The following is a 19,345-nucleotide window of genomic DNA, read 5'->3' as shown; positions in this document are numbered from 1 at the left end:
AGCATTTTTAATATTCCCAAGCACGAAGCCATGGGCACTATGAATGGGGATTTCTCATGCCCCCCATATATGTTAAAATTAATGCCATAGGCCATAAAAAGAGCTGATTTTGTTATCTGACCAATCACGAGACCGAATTGCAGTCATTTTAAAAAATCCCCCATAAATTAAAAGAGCCCAAGTGACTCGCGTGCCCTTTTGCCTTCACTCCAGTAATAACGAGCGCGTGTGATAATTCATTTTTCAAGTGGAGGCAATTCCTATTTTAAGCCAATGAAACGTATCCATCATCCCGGCCGGGCTGGAAAATTAAATTTGGATTTCATAACGCCGCCGCCATGCCGTCAATTATTCATGCGGCGGGCCCGCTCGCGCTCCTTTTTCGTCCTGGATGACTTTCACACAAGCCAGCAGGCAGGTTGATGAGCTTTAATCATAATCATAATAAAAGGCACATGTACAGCCAGAGTGAGATGAGCGAGTCCACCGAAGCTTCTTGGGTTTTTTTTCTTTTGGAAAAGACCCCCAAAAATACAGCAGAGGTGAGGAGGAGACATCTATCTGCTTGACAGTAGATTTGATTCACGTAACATCTGCTCCTTCAAGTCCAATGTCCTTTAAGTAGCGTACCCCCCCACACACACATTCTCATAGGTTTGTTTGCTATTTAAAGATGTCACAAGGCTGTTTCAACTTTAAACTTTTCTTAAACATCTTTTTAAAAACATGTATGTCTAAAATAGGTGCTAAGTAGAAATAAAGTTTGTTTAATACACAATTCATTCATAATGTAGCAGATGCACAAAATCAATCATTACGGGCATGGAACACGTGACTTTTTGTAAAAATAAATGTGAGGGGGCATTTTGAATATGTTAATTGCAGGCATTTGGTTCTTGATCCTTAAAAACGCACTTTTAAAAACATGTCATGCTACTCCTACTTTTAGCAGTACTGATTTTGCATCTTGTATATTTTTTACGGGTTTAACCAAGAAATTAATGTTTAATATATTTCAATGATCCGAGGTGTGCTGGGAAAAATGTATTTTCTTTTTCTGGAGAAAACTTCAATGTAATCAATCACACATAAAATATTGATGCCTCAAAAGCAATTCAAATGTTAAATATGTAGCTAGAATTCTTTAGTGTTTAAAAAAAAAGTCAAATGAAATATAAATAAAATGGAGTCGCAAACAAATCCAACCACACGTCACAGCTCATTCGAGTCAACGCTCGTTTTCACATTGAGGAAACACTTGCACACACACAGTAGTGTGTATGTGTGCTACTTTTGGCTCTTGGGTGTGCAGGGGGGGTCCAACTGCTACACACTGTCCACCTCAGACCCACTAACCCCGAAATCAATCTAGGTTCCTAAGGGGGTCTTCTCACTTGTGTGCTAAAAGGAGGTAAGTGGATTAGTAGAGTGAGTGGGTGTGTGTGTCGCGTGTGTGCGTGTGTGTATGTTAAGAGGTATCAGTGGTTGAATGCGTCTTATCCTCGTCATCTTCTGAGTCACTCCTCGTGGTGGTGGGGGGGTGGGGGGTGGTCACGGGGCTTCGTCCGTGTGTTGTCTGTGTTTTTTTTTTTTTTTTTTTTACTTTTGGACCTGGAAGATGAAGAGGCGCAGGTTGATGTTTTTGGCGGCCAGCAGTTTGTTGCACTCGACAGAGTCGCAGATGGGCAGCAGCACGTAGTCCGTCTCGCTATCGTCGTTGCTGAAGGCGTAGTGATGGATGACCGGCTTGATGCGCACGTCGTCATACGGGCCTTTCAGCAGCAGGAACGAGCACTCCAGCGCCGAGTTCACCTACCCGAGGAGTCGCCCGCATCGTTATTAGTATCTTACCTTAAACCTACAAAACTGAAAGAATATATATAAACTTTACGTTTAAAAAAAAAAATCTAAAATAAACTGAAAAATTCAAAATAACAAAAAACACAATTTTGAAGCTAAAAACTTACTAAAAAAAAAAAAAGAAAAATTCCAAACTTCATTGCACACACTAAATCTGGTTGCCTTCTTGTAATAAAGACGAGCATGACACCTTCAAGTCAACCTTGGCCTAATTTCATGGCCCGCTTTACGGCTGTCTATAAGCAGCAGCGACGTGCAAAGTTTTCGCTGACCTTGCTCTTGAGGATGAGCTGGAAGGAGAGCGTGCGCTTGCACGACAAGTTGGGATTGCGCTCCGAGTCGTTGACGCGCGCCTTCAACACCCAAGTCTGGTTGAGCACGGTGAAGCGCGGCGTCTCATAATACAGTCTCGTGATGAAGTCGTCCGTGCGGTACGGTCGGAACTGCACCTCTGGCGCGCGTCCACACACGCGCGCGGCAGATGAGAACCATGGCAAAGAAGAACCTCGAAGCCGCAAAAAAACTCTTACCGGTGAATCCGATCTTCTCGTAGCAGAGGAGGCTGAAGATGCTGTTGTAGAGCTGCATGTCCCTGCGGTGATTCTGGTCCATTTCACCCAGAATGCCCATCAGCTCCGTGCCTGTCTTGGTGGGGTGCGAGCACTCGCCCTCGTGAGCCGGCATCTCATGGAAGGGACCCTGCCACGGGCACCCAATTCGCTTGTACTTGCACATCGTCACCCTGGCACAAAAACAAACACACAAAGGACAGTGAGAGGTGTTTATAAAATGAAAATAAAATAACACTGATGTGCAGCTGTTGTCATGGTAACTGTTAGTGATGCCCTTTTCTCCCCATCTGTCTCACCCATCTGTCTCACCCACCTGTCCTGGCATTCGTCCTTCTGGTGTCTCTCCAGACTGGACCTTGGGAACTGTTTAAGGCAGAATGTGCATTCCGTGGGCAGCTCGCTAACCGCCTTCTCTACCGCCAGGTTCCTGCAGCACAGGTTCTTGCTGATCTCACACCTACAGGTGAAGGGAAACACGCTCGGGATCAACGTCGCCGCTTGCTAGCGCCACCGAGTGGTTGGACTTGGCTCAGCTCTACCTGCAGTTGGGACAAGTGGCCTGCTCCTCCTTGAGGCGAGAGTCAGCCAGCAGGTGAATGAAACAGCCCGCGCACATCAGGTGACCGTTGGTGCACTAGTGGTCAACATGGGATAATCAGAATTAAATTACAAACAAAATCCGGACTAAAAGAAATTACTTGTGCACATTTTCCCACTTTTTTCAGCTGTAGAAATACAATGAATCCACATAATCATAGTTTTAAAATTCTAAATAACAATGGGGAAAAGTTTGCATTTAATTTGGCAATGTAGCTTGTATTTGTGTACGTGTTCAAAAAATTATGTTTGGTTTTAAAAATTTGGAAATATATGCTACGGAATTTCTGAAGCAATGTCATTTTTTAATAATGAAGCAGTTCTGATAATGGATGGAGAAATGCCAAACAAAACGTTGCAAAATAAACAATTTCAAATGTGGTGACACTAGCAAGCCAAAAAAAAAAAAAACCTCTCAATCATGATTTTTCATAAAATTTGGACATGCAAATTTTTTTCCAGGTGTTTTAACCCCAAATATTTTTGTCTTTGTATATATTACAATTATAACTGGCTATGATGTTTTCTTTTATACCCCCCAACAATTCATTGTGTTTTAGTTCAAAGAGATTTTGGACATCTATTTGGACATGCAGATGTTTCATTTCTCATTTAAGGAGCAATCAGGATTCTTGGCATATGTACATATTATGTACAAAAACAGTCATTTCAAATTGTGTTCGGGGCAATTGTGAATGATTGGGGGGACATGATGGGGGGGTTGTGGATTGAACTTTGCACTGCTTGTGCTTGCACATGATATTAAATACAGTGTATGTAGCAGTGTCACGTGCAGGGCTTACAACATGGTTGACATTGAGCATATGACAGCTTGTGGCATTCGGGGGCAAGGGGGGAAGTGGACTACTTTTATTTTGAGGGGTGTTGGCCTTGGGAAAGTGACTTTAGTTGAAGGTTATTTGAAGATCATGTCAGACTTTTGGGCAGTGGGCTTGACAAGCAGGGCACTGAGGACAGGGTGTGTCAGCACATGCCTGCTTGGGCCAGGGCTGTATTTATAAATCCATGGAGCATCAGGTTGCCCCACTAGTTTCTGTATTTTAGGGGGGAGTTTTTTGGGGGGTGAGGGTGTAGCAGGGACGTGTTGGGGCATGTTTGTGACACATTTACCTGATACACAGACGCCTTGGGCAAGTCTAGGCACACGGTGCAGCAGAGCACAGAGTACAGTCTCTCCTCCAACTTGCCGGACTCCGCCTCGGGCACTTTGGTCTTCTTCTTGGGGGGCTCGTCCGAGTCCGTCTCGGGCCTCATCACGACGTCCTCCTGCCCGACAAGCCCGGCCCCGGCTACAGCCGCTTCGGCCGCCCCCGCCACCGGGACCGCGGAGGAGCCACCGGGCGCAGACATCATGTCATCGTCTTCCATGGCGGACATCCGAATCTGTCCAAAACTTCCTATGTACCCCCCCACCACAAATTCACTTGTTTCTATCTTGAAAGGGTGGGGGCTAACTTCGAAGCTAACTGACAGCTAGCTCGCTAGTCGGCTAACACCCGTGCTATGGCTATCGGTGGAATGCTAGCTCACTCGTAATTTTAAGGGCTAATTTTCAAGGTTTTCTGGAAGTCAAAACCGAGGTGCAGACAAAATGTCACCCGAGGGGAAGGACTTACGGTGCGGCTAGCTAGTTGACACCGAGCCCTGAACACGGCACTCCGTTGGCAGCCAGAACAAAAAACAAGTCAGCTGTTTTTAAGGAGGGGGAGGGGGGCTTTCGCCCTCCCGACAGCTCGACTCGGTTCGGCTGTGTCCGCTCCGACTGCCCGAGATGTCTTTCCCGGTCCACAGACGCTTGTTGTTGGTGGTGGTTCGTCTGTTGAGCTCACACAGCCATCTTTGTTTTTCTCCCTGTCCGTCTCCCCCCCGCTCTGTGTCTCCGAGTTTTCACCCTTTTACGACTCCGGGTCAGAGTGGGACTTACTCAGAAAAGAAAACATAATTTTCATATTGAATTTGCTATCGAAATGGCCGCCCTCAACCTCCACCCGCCAGGCCGTGTCGAATGGGTGGACAGCGGAATGTTTTGTTATGCCCACAGATGACTTGGGGGTATTTAAAGAGTTGGGGAACGCGCATGCGCATTGGGCGCAGACGAAGCAAGAGGGCTTTGAAAGCTGACCAAAGTTGTGTCAGCTGACTGCTTTTTAAAGCAGTTGGAGAGCTCGTCGGAGCCCACGCGGGACGCACGAAGGCGCTTTGATGACCACGTTTAATTACTAACCACTTAATAAACAAGCAAAAAATATATCGTGGTTTGTTGATTTGCATATTGTGCTGCTTGTGCAATCAGCTGCAAGTGGTCTGACTGGTTCTGGTAGACCCTCTACTCTATAATTATGTATGAATGATACAACGAGAAATACAAGGTGAGTAAACAAAGGCTTCACAACAAAGTCTAAGCCTACTCCAATGAGGGGGGGGGGGGGGGGTACCTGCATTGAAACTAAAAGTACATTTGACTTTTTGTTTTAATGGCCTGCTTGTTTCTGCCCGATTAAGCGTCTGAACAAATCCGGTCTGAAGCCTGCCCGCTGCTTGAGGGAAGAACAGTTTCTGGCTCTTCCCTCAGTGTATTCTGGACCTTCTGTCTGTCTAGCAGTGCTGGTCTGGGTGATGTTTCTTCCATCCTGGTCTTGCAGTGGCTCTCCAGTGTCTTGGGCTGGCAGCCGGTGGCCATGGCCCTCAGCCAGGGATGTTGCAATGTGTGTTCTGCTGTCATCCTGGTGACCGGGTCTGGCTGGATGAGGCCTGAGACCAGGCCTTTGGCTTCTGATCAACAAAATAATTGTGCTTCAGTTGTATTTAAATTCAGCGAGGATAAGCAATTTCGATAATGGCTCCCTCTAGTGGCAAGCAAAATTATTACTATCAAAGTACAGTTCATTGTTTTTAACTTTTTAAGTCCAACTATGCCGCCACCATTATATATATTTTTTTGCATGTTTGTTCATAAAATTGTGGTTGAATTGCAAATCCTAGCACTTTTGTCATGTTCCAAAGTCCTACCTTCTGAGATGGCATCCCAATAGGGGGGTGGGAAATGCAGTTGCCCCCGTTTGATGATCTCAAACAGTTCATCCTGGTCTCGATCCCGACTTCGAAAAGGGGCGAAGCCGCACAGAAGGATGTAAAGAATGACACCCAGCGCCCACATGTCCACCTCCACGCCATATCCTACCGGGTCATGTCAATCCTGTGATTTAGAAATACTTCCAGATGGACTATGGTGCAGCGCTAACCTGTCTCGGACAGAATCTCGGGCGCCACGTAGGTCGGCGTGCCGCAGATGGTGAAGACGGGCTCGGTCACGACCATGGCGAGACCAAAGTCGGCCAGTTTTAGTCTGGTCACGCCAGGAACCGCTTGAACGATCTGAGAGGGAGCAAAGACTTAGTTTAGCTTGCTTGAGTACAATTCACTCCAAGGCCATGTCAGAAAAGTATTGACGCCGGGTGTTTTTGGCGACTGACCAGCAGGTTCTCCGGTTTGACGTCTCGGTGGACCACACTCCTGCGGTGGATGTACTTGAGCGCCTCGCCCACGTCAGCCACCATGAGCGCGGCCTCGCCCTCGCCGAAGCTGCCACGCTGGCCGATGGCCTCGAAGAGGTCGCCGCCGCCGGCCAGCTCCATGACCAGGTAGGCCCTGGTGGGCGTGCGGTGGTGGTCCAGCAGCCTGACGATGCGCGGGTGCCGCAGGCTGGCTAGCAGGCTCAGTTCGTTCTGCAGCATGTGCTCCCGGCCCAGCAGCCGGGAGCACTCCACCATCTTGACAGCCAGCGCGCGCCCATCGGCGCGGCGCCGGCACTCGCGCACCACCGCAAAGTTGCCGTCCCCGAGGAGGCGCCCCACCTCGTAGAGATGAGCCACGTCTGCCTCGGAAACCTCGCTGCCCTCCGAGCAAAGCCCGGAGAAGTCCCTCGAGATCGCAGGAGGATTCTTCCACTCACCTTTACACAATGGACACAAAACATAACGACAGCACACAGCAAATAAAAAAACGGCAGCAGACATTTACAACCTTGGAGTGAACTTGCTGTTTGTTTCCTGCACACAGGAGGCAGTGGGGCCTTTTCTGAAAGCGGATTGGTCCACTTCGGAGGCTTTACTCTTCTCGCCAAGCAGTTTTCACACAGAGGAGCAAAGTCTGTCTCTCGCTCCCGTTGGAATCGACCAATGGCAGGTGGCGTTGCCTCACAGACCCCAGCCCTCACTCTGAGCTTCTGCAGATGGTTGGGAAGGTGAGCGGCTTTCCTGGACACACCCTTACTCGACTTTTCCGCCTCCGATGGTGGCCTCTCGTTTGCAGGCTCCTTGTCATCTGCCGCCTCGCCGTAGCCACTGTCCGCCTTGCCAGCTTTATCCAGCGCTGGTCGGAGCTTCTTCTCCCAGACCAGCAGCGCCTCGGCCCGGTAGCGGCACTGCTCCGGGAAAAGCTCCTCCAGTGCCTCCCCCAGACTGCTCAGCTCAGGGCGGCCTTTACCCAGCGCCAGGAGGGCTGTTTCGCCGCGGAAGAAGTCGCCAGCACTCTTCACCTGCGGTGGAGAACGGGCAACACTAATCTGGGATTCCTGGTGCGGATGATGGAAAACAGAAGAAAGGTCCAACCTCTCGGGCAAAAGCGGTGTAGAGGCGGGTCACTCTGGATCGATGCCAACGAGGGAACCCGAGCGCTTCCGAGATGTCCAATAGGAGTTGATCAAAGGAGACCACGCCCCTGCGGTTTAAAAGCACCGTCACCTTGGGGGGCAAAAATGAACACCTTTAGTTGGTTCCAACCATTCGTTTAGAATCATTTCTGATCCCGCGGGCTATACTTGATGATGAGCCCCATGCTGCTTCCCGAGTCAAAAGACAAAAAAAGGCCGTTCACCTTTCGTGGTGCGCTCTGACTGGGTCGAACAACAGTGACCAGATGGGGTCGCTCGGCACTCTCTTCCGCGTGTCGCCCGTGGAAGAGGGGCAGGTGAGGGGCTGCTCCGCGGATCTGAGCCGGCCGCTGTCGGGGGGGACTGTGCCAGGGAGGCGGCGGCAGAGAGGGCGCAGTAGCACCGTCGGTGCGCCTCAGGGAAGGGCCGGGAGCTGGAAAAAATCAAACCGAAACGTCAGACTTCCAGACTTAATCAGATTTGGTTTTTTTCCATTACATGGAGTGCAAGTGGTGTCATTTGAGAGACTTCATGTGGACCTGCATTAATTATTTAGGCTTTCTTGAGACATACACACAAGCAAAGCTTGGTTTCTTTGACCCGGATATCTGCATCATTCATGAAGCTTTGAGGACACCGACATCTTTCACTTTCTGCAGAGTTAGTGGGCGTCTTTCAGTGACTGACGAGTGTTGGCGGGAGTGTGTACAACCCAATTACCAAACAGACCCCCTATTAAGCCCTAGTTTGCAAGACCCCCCTAAAATAAGTATCTTTTGTTTCCATTTCCCATATATGGAACCGACGTGTAAATTAAAAAAAAAAAACTCACCTGTTTTCCATTTCTTTGCCCTGTCGCAGCCTAAGCGAGTCTTCGCAGGCGGTCCCATTTCTAAGCAAAACAAGAGCCAAACAAGTGAGTAGCGAGTTCCAATTGAAAACAAGCCTGTGACGTCACTCCCGCCCGAGCTGAACGTGACACGAGCCGGCGTTACGCGGTTGCCATGGTTATTTGTCAAACTCGATGCCTCGGAGTAGGAAGTATAGTTAACTAGTACTTCAAAGTAAAACACTCGAGATGCTAAAAATTCTGCCAGCTCACAACCCAGCCATGCATGATGTTTGTCGTAGCAGTTAGATGAATGTTGAAGCAAGGAACGAGCTAACTTTTATTTATTGCGCTTTATGGCGCTTATGACAAGCAAATAGATTTTATTTTGGAATTTACTTAGGAAAATGTAATACTTAATATTTGTTGCTTTACAAGAGCCTAAGAGCATTTCAGTTCCTCAGAATTTAATGGTAATTAACTTAATGATCAAATTATATTCTAACATGTTTTTGGTTGGGAATTTTCTTGGACTATTTCTCACTTACAAAAAAAAAAAGAGACTTGGCTACTTTTGCTAATGTCATCTCGGATGCGACATGCGACACTTGGGTGGTCTTTTTGTATTGAAGGCTCCGTATGATTCTGTCTCCAGGGACACTGCCAATATTGGATTAGCAATTCCTTTATTTGGCTCCCGGATCTATATCCTGTCTGACCACTCAACCGTATGTAACGAGCCGGGCAATGTTGAAGGAAAAAAAAGAACTGTATATTTTGAAATGCTCTGCTGCTTGGTTAGAAAAAAAGCTCAAACATTTCATTTCAATCGTATTTTATTTTATGGTCAACATTTATTTGGTTGCAATACTGTCAATTAACCAACAGATGGGGTAAGTGCACCAAAAGCAGCCCCAGCACCCTCAGAAGCCATTTTTGTCTTCACAAGTCACAAACAGAATCCATGTAATAAAGTTGGAAGTGCCATCAACATTCCTCAACACTCAATTCCTGTAGCTTGAATATAGCATGTAGGTTTGCGGAGGCCTGCTAAGTCAATCTTTGCATTTCCAAGCTCTCTGGGAAGTCATGCCCTCCAAAGGTCGCGCGCTACAAATCATGCCATAACATCACTTGAGACCAATCTCTCCTTACGAGATAATTTTGAATGCGGTGTGGGTGGCTCTTTTATAATCTTCACCTTTCACCTCGTGCCCTGCTTGTTTTTTTCCGTGCCAGTGTCTCACACCTGTTTATGTCAAACACAAACCCATGAGCCCAGACGAGCCTTCGTGGGACAAGGACAGTGTAACATGTGCTGTGAGGCGACAAGTTTCACACCTGACCATTTTAATTCAACATACACATGCAATGGTTAGCCCACTCTAGTTCTCACTATCTCATTCTCCCATGTTGAACATTTGAAAAACATTTATTTTTGTGAAGTTAGCCGTGCACAGGAAGGTCTTTGCTGTTTCATCAGGATGTAAATAATGTCGCATAATGCACACTTAATTCCTTGAAAAGTGTGTTCATATTGGGCTTTGCCTTGGAAAGCGGGAAGTCGGTCACAAGACATCTTAGGCGAGCCTGTCTGGGCGTGCAAAAGTGCGCCGACAGGCACAAAAACAAGCACACACGCGGCAATTATTTTTTTTATTTTTTATTTGAGGGCAAACGTGCCGAGTGAAGAAGTAGTAAGAGTAATGACGTGTCCTACTTCCGGGACAAACGACTGGTCTCGACTTGGGTTCCACTCTTGGCTTCAATGATTGGTCATTGGGGGCCAGTCACCTGCTGCACTTTTTTTATTCCTGTGAAGCAAGTTCTGAAAGGTTTGGCTGAATACACTGCAGAATTTGGCTGCCATTTATTTGTATCCCCAAAACTTGGCATTTGAGCAGAGGTGTGCAGACTTTTAAAAGCTATAGTGATCAATAAACAAAGCCAAATGAAAAGTCATCTTTTTTTTTCCACAATCTAGATGATGATGGTGCAATTGTTCAGAATGAAGATCTCTTCAGTGTCTGCGGCACATGACAGTGCACGTCGTATCACCCCGGGAAAAAGTCAGTGCCTCCACTCACCGCTTTCCTCGCCTCTTCCCCTTCCCCTCCTCCTCTTCTCATCGAGCCCGATGACATCACGAACAGCCGGTGTCAAGCCAGCCAGTAGGAGCGCGGCACTTCCTCCTCCTCCTTCGTCTTTCTGCAGCCTGCGTTTCTTCTCTCTCTCACACACTCACACACACACTCTCCCCTCATTCCTCCAGCTTTCCGCAGACATCATGGCCGAGGCATTTGTGGGCACATGGAACCTGAAAAACAGCGAGAATTTTGATGAGTACATGAAGGTGCTGGGTGAGTCTGTTTTTTGGGGTGCGATGTGTGTGTGAGTGAGCACATGCTGCCCGCTAGTGTGTGTGTGTGTGTGCATTCATTCAAGGGACAAACAAGATGTAGAATGTAGCATAAGGGTGGAAAAGACTGAGGAAGAAGAGGAGGGGTGGTGAGTAAGCGAGCACATGGCCTGAGTGTGGAGGAGCCGGGCCCTGAATGCCCCCCCCTACCACCACCACTGCGGGAGAACTGAGGAACCGGTCACACACTTCCATGTGAAAGGTGGCCATTGTTGGTAAATGTAGGAGGGCTTGCACTTTCAAATGCTGCTTAGAAAGAATGCAACATGTGATTCCAAATAGGACCTCACTGGACACTAAATTAGGTACGCCTATGCAAGACATTTGTACGTGTGTGCGTGCATGTGTGTGTTGGGGGTGGGGTGTCAAGATATTTACAAGCTGTGACCTGAGGGCCCTTTTACAATTGACCCGTCTGACCCCGTCGCCAAGGCAATCGGCAGCCTTACACACAAAAGGCTCCATTAGTCACGGAGTGGCATGTTCAGGTGCACCCGTGTGCAGAGGTGATCCGTAATCCCGCCTAACAGGCTGCAGACAAAGCACACATCACCCCACGAGTGACAGTCACAACACTTTATCAATTTTCCCACGCCGCCTAAATGCAATGTTGGTTCCACAGGCGTGAGCTACCCCGTTCGCAAATTGGGCAACATGACCAAGCCCACCACCATCATCGAGGTGGAGGGCGACAAGGTGACGGTCAAGACGCGGAGCAGCGTCAAGAACACTGAGCTCTCCTTCAAGCTGGGGGAGGAGTTCGATGAGACCACTGCCGACAGCAGGAACGTCAAGGTGGGTCTGACTGAATGCAATATTTACAAACCTTTTAGGATTGCCATGGAAATGAGTTTTCAAATTGATAGTCAAACTTTAATTGGAGGCAAATTACAATAACGTCAAATGAATGTGCCTGCGTAACCGTCATGTCAGTGAATTATGCAAAAAAATCACTTGTCTGATTTCCATGAGCGTTTTTTTTATTTTCCCATATCGTGTTTGCCCCTCCCTGCCTTTTGTGCAGTCACTGGTGACAATAGAAAACGGCAAGATGGTGCACATCCAGCGGTGGGATGGCAAGGAGACCAGTCTGGTGCGAGAAGTCAACGACAACGCCCTCACGCTGGTCCGTCGCCCCTCAAAAGCAAAAACCCGCAAAGTGTGATTTGGTTTTCTGAAAGGTACTCTTTCTGTTTTGGAAACAGACGCTGACTTTCGGAGACGTGGTCAGCACGCGCGCCTACGAGCGGGCGGAATGAAGACCTTCCACGCACTCGCTAAAAAACATCCTTGCATCCGCACAGCCCCAAAACCCATGTGTGGCAACTCACCTTTCCTTCGTATAGCGGAGTGTCAGTATTACGCCATCTGTGGACCTGTCCCGCTCTGCCGTCCATCTCTACTGTTAAAAACACTGAAAATATCCCAATGAAATTTTATTGATTTTCTTTGGAATATGCTTTTTTTGGGGGGGGGAGGGGGGGGTTGTTTTGTCCGCAGTTGAGATGCATGGAATCGGTTTTTAAACCTACAAATGTTTTCAACTGAAAATATTGGATATAATTAAAAAATATACCATCTAAGGTGAAACGTGAAAATTGTGATTTATTTTTTTTAATGTCTCCAAAATTACTGTCGCAAACTGCCCACAGAAAAATTTAAAGCTCCATGGAATTTTCTGAATAAAAATGTCAAATTTAATTTAAAAAAATATATTATTCAACACAAAAAAAAAATTTATGAATGCAAAATTTTCTGAAAAAAAATCTAAAATTTAATTTAAAAAATATATATATTCAAAACAAAAATTTGTTTGACGAATGCAAAATTTAGCTATATGTTGTTGTTTTTTACCGGATAGCATAGACATGCGCATAGAAAAAGACGAGGCAAGCGTTGCCAAACACAAGTCCGGAATGGAATTTGGCCGACGCCTCTGAAGTGATTCAAAAAGTGTGATCAGACTTTCCATTCTATAAATAAATATCGGGCAGCTCCTATGCGTCCTCTACTGCGTGTGTGTGTGTGTGTGTGTCCTGGCAAGGTGAAAGGAACAATTCCAGGTGCTTTTATGTGCAACAGAGGCAGCATGTGATCATTACAGGTCGCCAACTAGATCCAAGGTCTTTAAAGACCTGGATGGTGCCTCACCTTCTACACCTACTGGACAGTACCAGGAATAACAAAACATAGACTAAAAATATATATATAAAAATGCTCCCACAAAAGTAGAAGAAAATAATTGAAAATTAGAAAAAAATATAGGCCACATGTATTTTTCACATCGAGTAAATGTGAAAAAAGCAGAAATTAAAGCCACTTGTGCAACTTCGACCTTCTGCCTTCCATACTAGGAACCAGTTCACATGCAGAAGCGGGAAACACTTTGTCACACTTTATTGTGCCTACACACCATACAATTCCCCCCATTATTGTTATAACATGTCTGTAAACGTTGCATGCTATGTATGCTATCAGTTATAAACACATGCAGCACTCTTTTGTTGGAGGACAGCCAACTCTGTAGAATTAAAATACCCTACATAACAACTGAGGGGTTGTCACATCCTTTTTGCACACCAAAACACGCACACATTGTTCATTTGTAATTGACATTGTGGGAATTAGACTTCCTGCTTGTCAGGAGCACAGGCCAACCCGCTACATGCAAACAAACACAAGAGCCAAAAAACTTTATACCTGTGATGTTGTTTTCTTCCATTTCTGGCAAGCGGATGCTTAGAATTTTCTCAGTGTATGCTAATGACTTTTTTTCCGCCCTTCTCCGATTATGAAAACCGACATGGCTGCACAAAATCCTTCATTACATGTTCCGACGGGCCTTATTTCAACCCACGGTCGAGCAATCCTGAATCGCAGCTTGCCAAACGCACTGCGCAACATCTGGAAATCATCAATCACGCCTATAATTTTTTTTTCTTACTGACACTGGAAGGATCGTCCTTTTTTTTTTTTTTTTTTATAAATAGTCCTATTGCCCAAGAGTAACCTTCAATTGGTTGAATTTCAAAAGAACCCTGAGTCAAAACACGGAGGAAGTGCCAGTATCAGGCACACTACACTTCCTGTTTGCGCCTTTACTGCTTCCTGTGTGTGTGTGTGTGTGTGTGTGTGTGTGTGTGTGTGTGTGTGTGTGTGTGTGTGTGTGTGCGTGCGTGCGTGTATGTGTGTTATTCAGAAAATAGAGACGTGTGAAACTAGATGAAGATTTCTACTCGTGGGGTGGATGCCATATTGCTTACACATATCCACTTACATGTCACCAGATAACAAAAAGGAGCTGCAAAATAACAAAAAAAGTGTGATAAAAAAATTAAGATTAGAATTCAAAACAGGCAATTGTGCACTTTTAGTGTTAGCCTCGGGAACTAAAAGTACTCAAAACTAAAAGCAGAACGTAAACAGAGCTTAGGTCTGAAGACCTTGGAGTCCATGGATCTAAAGGTACCAGGACCAAATGTTACCAGAAGTTTGGATGAAAATGCAATGGGTACTATTGGCTTTAGTCCAAGTTGAAGTTCCAGTGACTGAAACCAGAAGTACTCCTTCCACAAAGAGAAAAAGAGGGAAAAATGTGATAAAAATCCAAAGTTGAAGGGAAAATGAGTCCTCACCGCTATGGCGGCCATTTTGCAAATGGGCGTGCGTCTCAGCTGTGCTTGTGCGACTTGTGTTTCTTGTGTTTCTTCTTGTGCTTGTTGTCGTCGTCACGCTCGTGACATCTCCGCTTGGGTTTGCACTCGCCGCTGTCGCTGCTGCTCTCGCCACTGTCCGACGCTTTCCTCTCGCGCTTCCTCTTCTTCTTCATCTTCTTCTCCTGGTGGGTAAAAGAAAAGAAATGTCACGTGGGGGTTGAGGAATTTTATTATTATGGTGCATGTATTTTGGCCATGTTTAAAACAACATTTTTGTCATGCATCTGGTTATCTCCAATCAGTAGAGCTGAAAATTTGTCCTGCAGTTAAAGTGCACTCAAGCTAAAGCGATTAGTACAATGCGACATTCACAATACCTTCTTTTTCTTCTTCTTTTTGTCTTTATCTTTTTGAGGTGCCGCTGCAGATGACTGCTGCTGTTGCTGCTGCTGTGTTTCTTCGTCGCCCTCTTCTGGCACAAGAGCGTACTGCAAACCGGGTGCAGAGTAGCAGTCCTTTGTGAAGTGGCCTAAAAACGCAAGGGGCAGATTCGGTTTATAAAGTGATTTCAATGGGATTGATTTAAGATATTCAAGCACCTTTGCAGCCACATTTAGTGCAGGTAGTGTTGAGAACGGCCTCAAGCGTGATCCTGTTGCCCGTGTGGTCTCGGAACTGCCTCCGCCGCCGGGCATCCTGCCTGCGCACGTACGCCGACATGTTAATAAGACAAATGTGCATGTGACACGACAAAATAAACATACTCTGCCATAACGTTGTTGGGGTCCAAGTCTCGGCCTGTGCCCTGATTGACGGCTTTCATAGAGAAGGACAGCTTGATCTTCTCGCCATTTTTCTGACAAGCGAAAGACACACTTGAAAGCAGTCATCGCATCACGGATACCATGAAAGTGAACAGAAACAAAAGTTCCTGAACCCTTACCAATTATTGTATGTACATGTGTCATTACCTCTCTCCCGATGACTTTAATCCACACTTTCTCTCCCACGTCGACTACTTCTGCAGCGCTCTCGACGCGCGTGGCTGACATCTCACTCACGTGTACCAGACCTAAAATTACAAACAGACTGTCAACAAAAAAAGTGAGCCAATTTGTCTTTATTTCTGGCTCTCACGTTGCTTTCATGACAACTGGGAAGTCTGCAATTTGTGCATTTGAACACCATCTCATATAAAATCCAACTTATTGAAACCATACTATATGAACGTTCTCCGATTCCCTTGGCACACTCACCTTCCTTCTTGTAGCCTGGCAGGCGGACAAAAGCTCCGTACGTCTGCACGGAGACCACTTCTCCCTTGGAAATGCTGAAGAGCGGCGGCAGGCCTTCCAGCCCCGCCGGCTCCGACTCAATGTCGGACATATCGACCTTTCTACCTGTATCAATAGTATCGTTTAAGGAAAATTGAATTTAGGAATGTCCCTTCACTGCAAGCTAACGTTTGCGCAATTCAAACATCACCTCGACTGGCAAAAATAGAGGATAACCCGATTTAAATACAATTTAACATAGCTTGCATGTTTGTAAAAGACTGTTTAAACTCCGTAAAGTACGCTGATACAACTCACACAGGATTTAAGGTAGCGGTGTTAGCGACAATTGTCACTTTTGGAACAAGGATGCACTTCCGGAAAAAGTTATACTTCCGGGGCATGACAAAATGACGACAGGCACTGTAGCCAATCATCGGAGCTAATCAGACAACTGATAGCAAGCCAAAGTTTTGCAGCAGATATAAATTTCAAAGTCTATTCCTATTTTTTTATTTATGCATCTGTATTAATTTTATTTTGCCATTTGCCATTTGATTTTTTTCCTTCCTACCAGTCAGAGGACGCGTAACTACTTCCGGTTTAATAACTAAAAACAAGCCCATTAGCCAATCAGCACAATAACTGCAAATCTCGACCAATCGGACTGCTTAAACATGCGGCAGTACTTTCCTCTTCCCCAATAGCTTACCGCTCTATGTAGCACCGTGAAAAGACGCCCCATTCATTCGTGTTTTTAAGCGGCCAAACAACGGAATTTCATTTTTTTTGGACGGTATCATCAACGAAACAGGAATGATTGAGCCAAAAAAGAGAACGGCTGACATGGCGGTGGTGCCCTCTGCTGCCATGAAGAGACCCCGGACGGAGCTAGTGGCGGCGGCCCAGTCTCAGCAGCTCGTGGCCGGGGTATTGTTACGTTTTTCCGAATCGCATATAATCTAACACTAAGATCATCATGTTCATGTTAACTATAACACAATAACTGTAAATGGACTGCAAAATACTTTGTAAATCAGTGTCAGCGGTTGCTTTTTGCTTATGCTAAGCTAGCCCACCAGTGCAACCTAGCGGTGAAAAATAGTACTTCCTTGCCAGTAAATGTAATAATGTGAATTGTCTTTTTCAGGGGCCCCCTAGGACCTCCAGCCTGCAGGCCCCCATCATGCTGATGTCAGGCCATGAGGGCGAGGTGTACTGCTGCAAGTTTCACCCCAACGGTGCCACCCTGGCCTCGTCCGGCTTTGACAGGCTCATATGTAAGTCGCCACATACAAACAAACTGTGCAAGGAAGATATAAACTTTATTTTTGTGTTTGTAGTGATGTGGAATGTTTACGGAGACTGCGACAACTTTGCAACGCTGAAGGGTCACAGCGGAGCAGTGATGGAGCTGCACTACAACACAGACGGAAGGTCACTAAACTAGCCTACTTTGGAACTTGTTGCTGAAACACCAGATAAAATTAAAGTTGTTTTTATTTTGTTGCCGTTCAGCCTGCTGTTTTCTGCAAGCACGGACAAGACGGTGGGCGTGTGGGACAGCGAAACGGGCGAGCGGATCAAGCGGCTGAAGGGCCACACCTCCTTTGTTAACACCTGCTACCCCGCCCGCAGGGGACCCCAACTCGTGTGTACCGGCAGCGACGACGGGACCGTCAAGGTCAGGCGGCATAGAATGTGACGTCATGGGTTTAGGGTTACTACCCTAAAAACAAAAGTTGGGAAAAAAGTCCTCGTATCTTAAAAATTTGAAGTAGCACTGCATTGTGGATGTGTTGTAGCTGTGGGACGTGCGCAAGAAAGGTGCCATCCACACCTTCCAAAACACCTACCAGGTTCTCGCCGTCACCTTCAACGACACCAGCGACCAGATTCTGTCCGGAGGGATCGACAATGACATCAAGGTAGCAAATTTTGAAGCCACATGACTGTGGTACGCCACAGAATCTTCCCGTAATTGTTTGTTGCAGGTGTGGGACTTGAGGCAGAACAAGCTTATGTACAACATGCACGGACACGGCGACTCGGTGACCGGACTCAGTCTAAGCTCGGAGGGGTCTTACCTGCTCTCCAACTCCATGGACAACACCGGTAAACATTTGACAACAGAAACCAAAACTTTCTCCGCTTTTCAAGTGTGTGCATTCACCCTCCTTAATTTGTGTGCGCAGTGCGTATTTGGGATGTTCGACCTTTTGCACCCAAGGAAAGATGCGTGAAGATTTTCCAGGGCAACGTACACAACTTTGAAAAGGTAACAAATGTTTTCATGAAAAGCTTGTGAGCGACTCGTACTTGTGGACATCAGCTAATCTTGGAAGCTATCAGAGCAGTGTGTTTATGTTTAGTTTTTTTTGGTGACAAAATCCAATGGCCACTTTTGTTTTCTTCAAGAATCTCTTGAGGTGCTCGTGGTCCACTGACGGCAGCAAAATCGCCGCAGGATCAGCTGACAGGTGACACACACACACACTCAAACACATGAGATAAAAAATTTCCTCAAGCAGGTGTACCGGAATCCTGGAAAAATAACAAGTCTGATGTTTCTGTGTTAGATTCGTTTACATTTGGGACACCACGTCACGCCGCATCCTCTACAAGCTACCGGGACATGCTGGTTCTGTCAACGAAGTCGTCTTTCATCCGGAAGAACCCGTCGGTACGTCTCGCCGTTGACACCGACTGATATTTTTTACTTGCTGTTGTTAGCGGTCACAAGCTTCTTTTTTGTTTGCGTAATTAAGTGTGAGAATTGGTGAAGTAAGTTGCAATTACAAGATATTCATGAACTATTTGTTGTTTTGTTTCTTGCTAACGTTTTGCTTGCTTTGTCTTCACAGTGCTCTCTGGTGGCAGCGACAAACGACTCTACATGGGAGAGATTCAGTAGCAAACGTTGCGCGTGTGTTAGGGTTGCACAATATTGGAAAATGAACGGGATGGTAATGTACATTTAAGTTTGAAGCTGACTGATAAAAATAAGAACAAAGGATAAAATCTATTCTTTAAGAAAATGTCTTTGCAATATACATTTTGCATCAGACGATATCGCGATATTGATACTTTTCCGATGTATTGTGCAGCCCTAGTGTGTGTGCAGTTGAGTGAGTGCCTGAGAACATCAATGTTTTTTTTTAATCCCAATGTATTGGGTCTTTTTAATAAAATCCACATGTTCTGGAAAGAAAACAGGTCTGAGCTTGTGTATGATGTGTTGCTAAAACCAATAAATTTGTCGTTTGGAGGCTGCACGAACTGACATTATGATTATTAAGCATATTTATTATAAAGCATTATTTGCCTGACCAGCAATGGATAAGTCTACCACTCTGTCAACTCAAATGTTTATCAATTTTATTCACTGTTGCGTATGCAGTTTTGAGGTAAATGTGCTTTTTGTGGTCTTTAAGGTAGCTTACTAATTTTATCCCAGATCTGACCC

At 46.1% G+C, this 19,345-nt stretch overlaps 5 protein-coding genes across 7 annotated transcripts; 2 read left to right on the top strand and 3 right to left on the bottom strand.

Annotated features, from left to right (window-relative positions):
* Window positions 1-414: 414 nt before the first annotated feature.
* On the bottom strand, window positions 415-5,111 carry zftraf1 (zinc finger TRAF-type containing 1). Its single transcript, XM_049750410.1, has 6 exons — window positions 4,161-5,111; window positions 2,972-3,066; window positions 2,746-2,889; window positions 2,391-2,602; window positions 2,133-2,311; window positions 415-1,812 (listed from the first exon to the last, which is right to left on the bottom strand). Exons 1-6 carry the CDS (start codon window positions 4,425-4,427, stop codon window positions 1,600-1,602), a joined length of 1,110 nt encoding a protein of 369 aa, XP_049606367.1. The 5' UTR covers window positions 4,428-5,111; the 3' UTR covers window positions 415-1,599.
* A 392-nt stretch (window positions 5,112-5,503) lies between these two features.
* dclk3 (doublecortin-like kinase 3) lies at window positions 5,504-8,591 on the bottom strand. Its single transcript, XM_049751917.1, has 8 exons — window positions 8,534-8,591; window positions 7,926-8,134; window positions 7,661-7,792; window positions 7,074-7,587; window positions 6,524-7,002; window positions 6,293-6,425; window positions 6,060-6,227; window positions 5,504-5,822 (listed from the first exon to the last, which is right to left on the bottom strand). Exons 1-8 carry the CDS (start codon window positions 8,589-8,591, stop codon window positions 5,548-5,550), a joined length of 1,968 nt encoding a protein of 655 aa, XP_049607874.1. The 3' UTR covers window positions 5,504-5,547.
* A 2,130-nt stretch (window positions 8,592-10,721) lies between these two features.
* fabp3 (fatty acid binding protein 3, muscle and heart) lies at window positions 10,722-12,547 on the top strand. Its single transcript, XM_049750793.2, has 4 exons — window positions 10,722-10,890; window positions 11,572-11,744; window positions 11,974-12,075; window positions 12,155-12,547. Exons 1-4 carry the CDS (start codon window positions 10,818-10,820, stop codon window positions 12,206-12,208), a joined length of 402 nt encoding a protein of 133 aa, XP_049606750.1. The 5' UTR covers window positions 10,722-10,817; the 3' UTR covers window positions 12,209-12,547.
* A 784-nt stretch (window positions 12,548-13,331) lies between these two features.
* zcchc17 (zinc finger, CCHC domain containing 17) lies at window positions 13,332-16,286 on the bottom strand. 3 transcript variants are annotated; one of them, XM_068649028.1, is made up of 7 exons: window positions 16,198-16,286; window positions 15,862-16,005; window positions 15,577-15,677; window positions 15,370-15,461; window positions 15,205-15,305; window positions 14,983-15,134; window positions 13,332-14,787 (listed from the first exon to the last, which is right to left on the bottom strand). In XM_068649028.1, exons 2-7 carry the CDS (start codon window positions 15,989-15,991, stop codon window positions 14,620-14,622), a joined length of 744 nt encoding a protein of 247 aa, XP_068505129.1. In that variant the 5' UTR covers window positions 15,992-16,005; window positions 16,198-16,286; the 3' UTR covers window positions 13,332-14,619. The 3 variants fall into 3 exon arrangements, with proteins under 3 accessions (XP_068505129.1, XP_068505130.1, XP_049606748.1); XM_068649029.1 differs by having other exon boundaries at window positions 13,332-14,515; window positions 14,585-14,787; window positions 15,862-16,271; XM_049750791.2 differs by having other exon boundaries at window positions 15,862-16,271.
* Window positions 16,287-16,533: 247 nt separating this feature from the next.
* snrnp40 (small nuclear ribonucleoprotein 40 (U5)) lies at window positions 16,534-19,092 on the top strand. The gene is made up of 10 exons (XM_049750781.2): window positions 16,534-16,809; window positions 17,030-17,159; window positions 17,223-17,316; window positions 17,398-17,563; window positions 17,685-17,807; window positions 17,874-17,994; window positions 18,075-18,157; window positions 18,298-18,359; window positions 18,459-18,562; window positions 18,744-19,092. Exons 1-10 carry the CDS (start codon window positions 16,696-16,698, stop codon window positions 18,791-18,793), a joined length of 1,047 nt encoding a protein of 348 aa, XP_049606738.1. The 5' UTR covers window positions 16,534-16,695; the 3' UTR covers window positions 18,794-19,092.
* Window positions 19,093-19,345: the final 253 nt, after the last annotated feature.

The sequence above is a fragment of the Syngnathus scovelli genome, chromosome 19 (assembly GCF_024217435.2).
Source record: "Syngnathus scovelli strain Florida chromosome 19, RoL_Ssco_1.2, whole genome shotgun sequence".
Taxonomy (NCBI): domain Eukaryota; kingdom Metazoa; phylum Chordata; class Actinopteri; order Syngnathiformes; family Syngnathidae; genus Syngnathus; species Syngnathus scovelli.
This window is presented reverse-complemented; position numbering and strand designations above follow the sequence as displayed.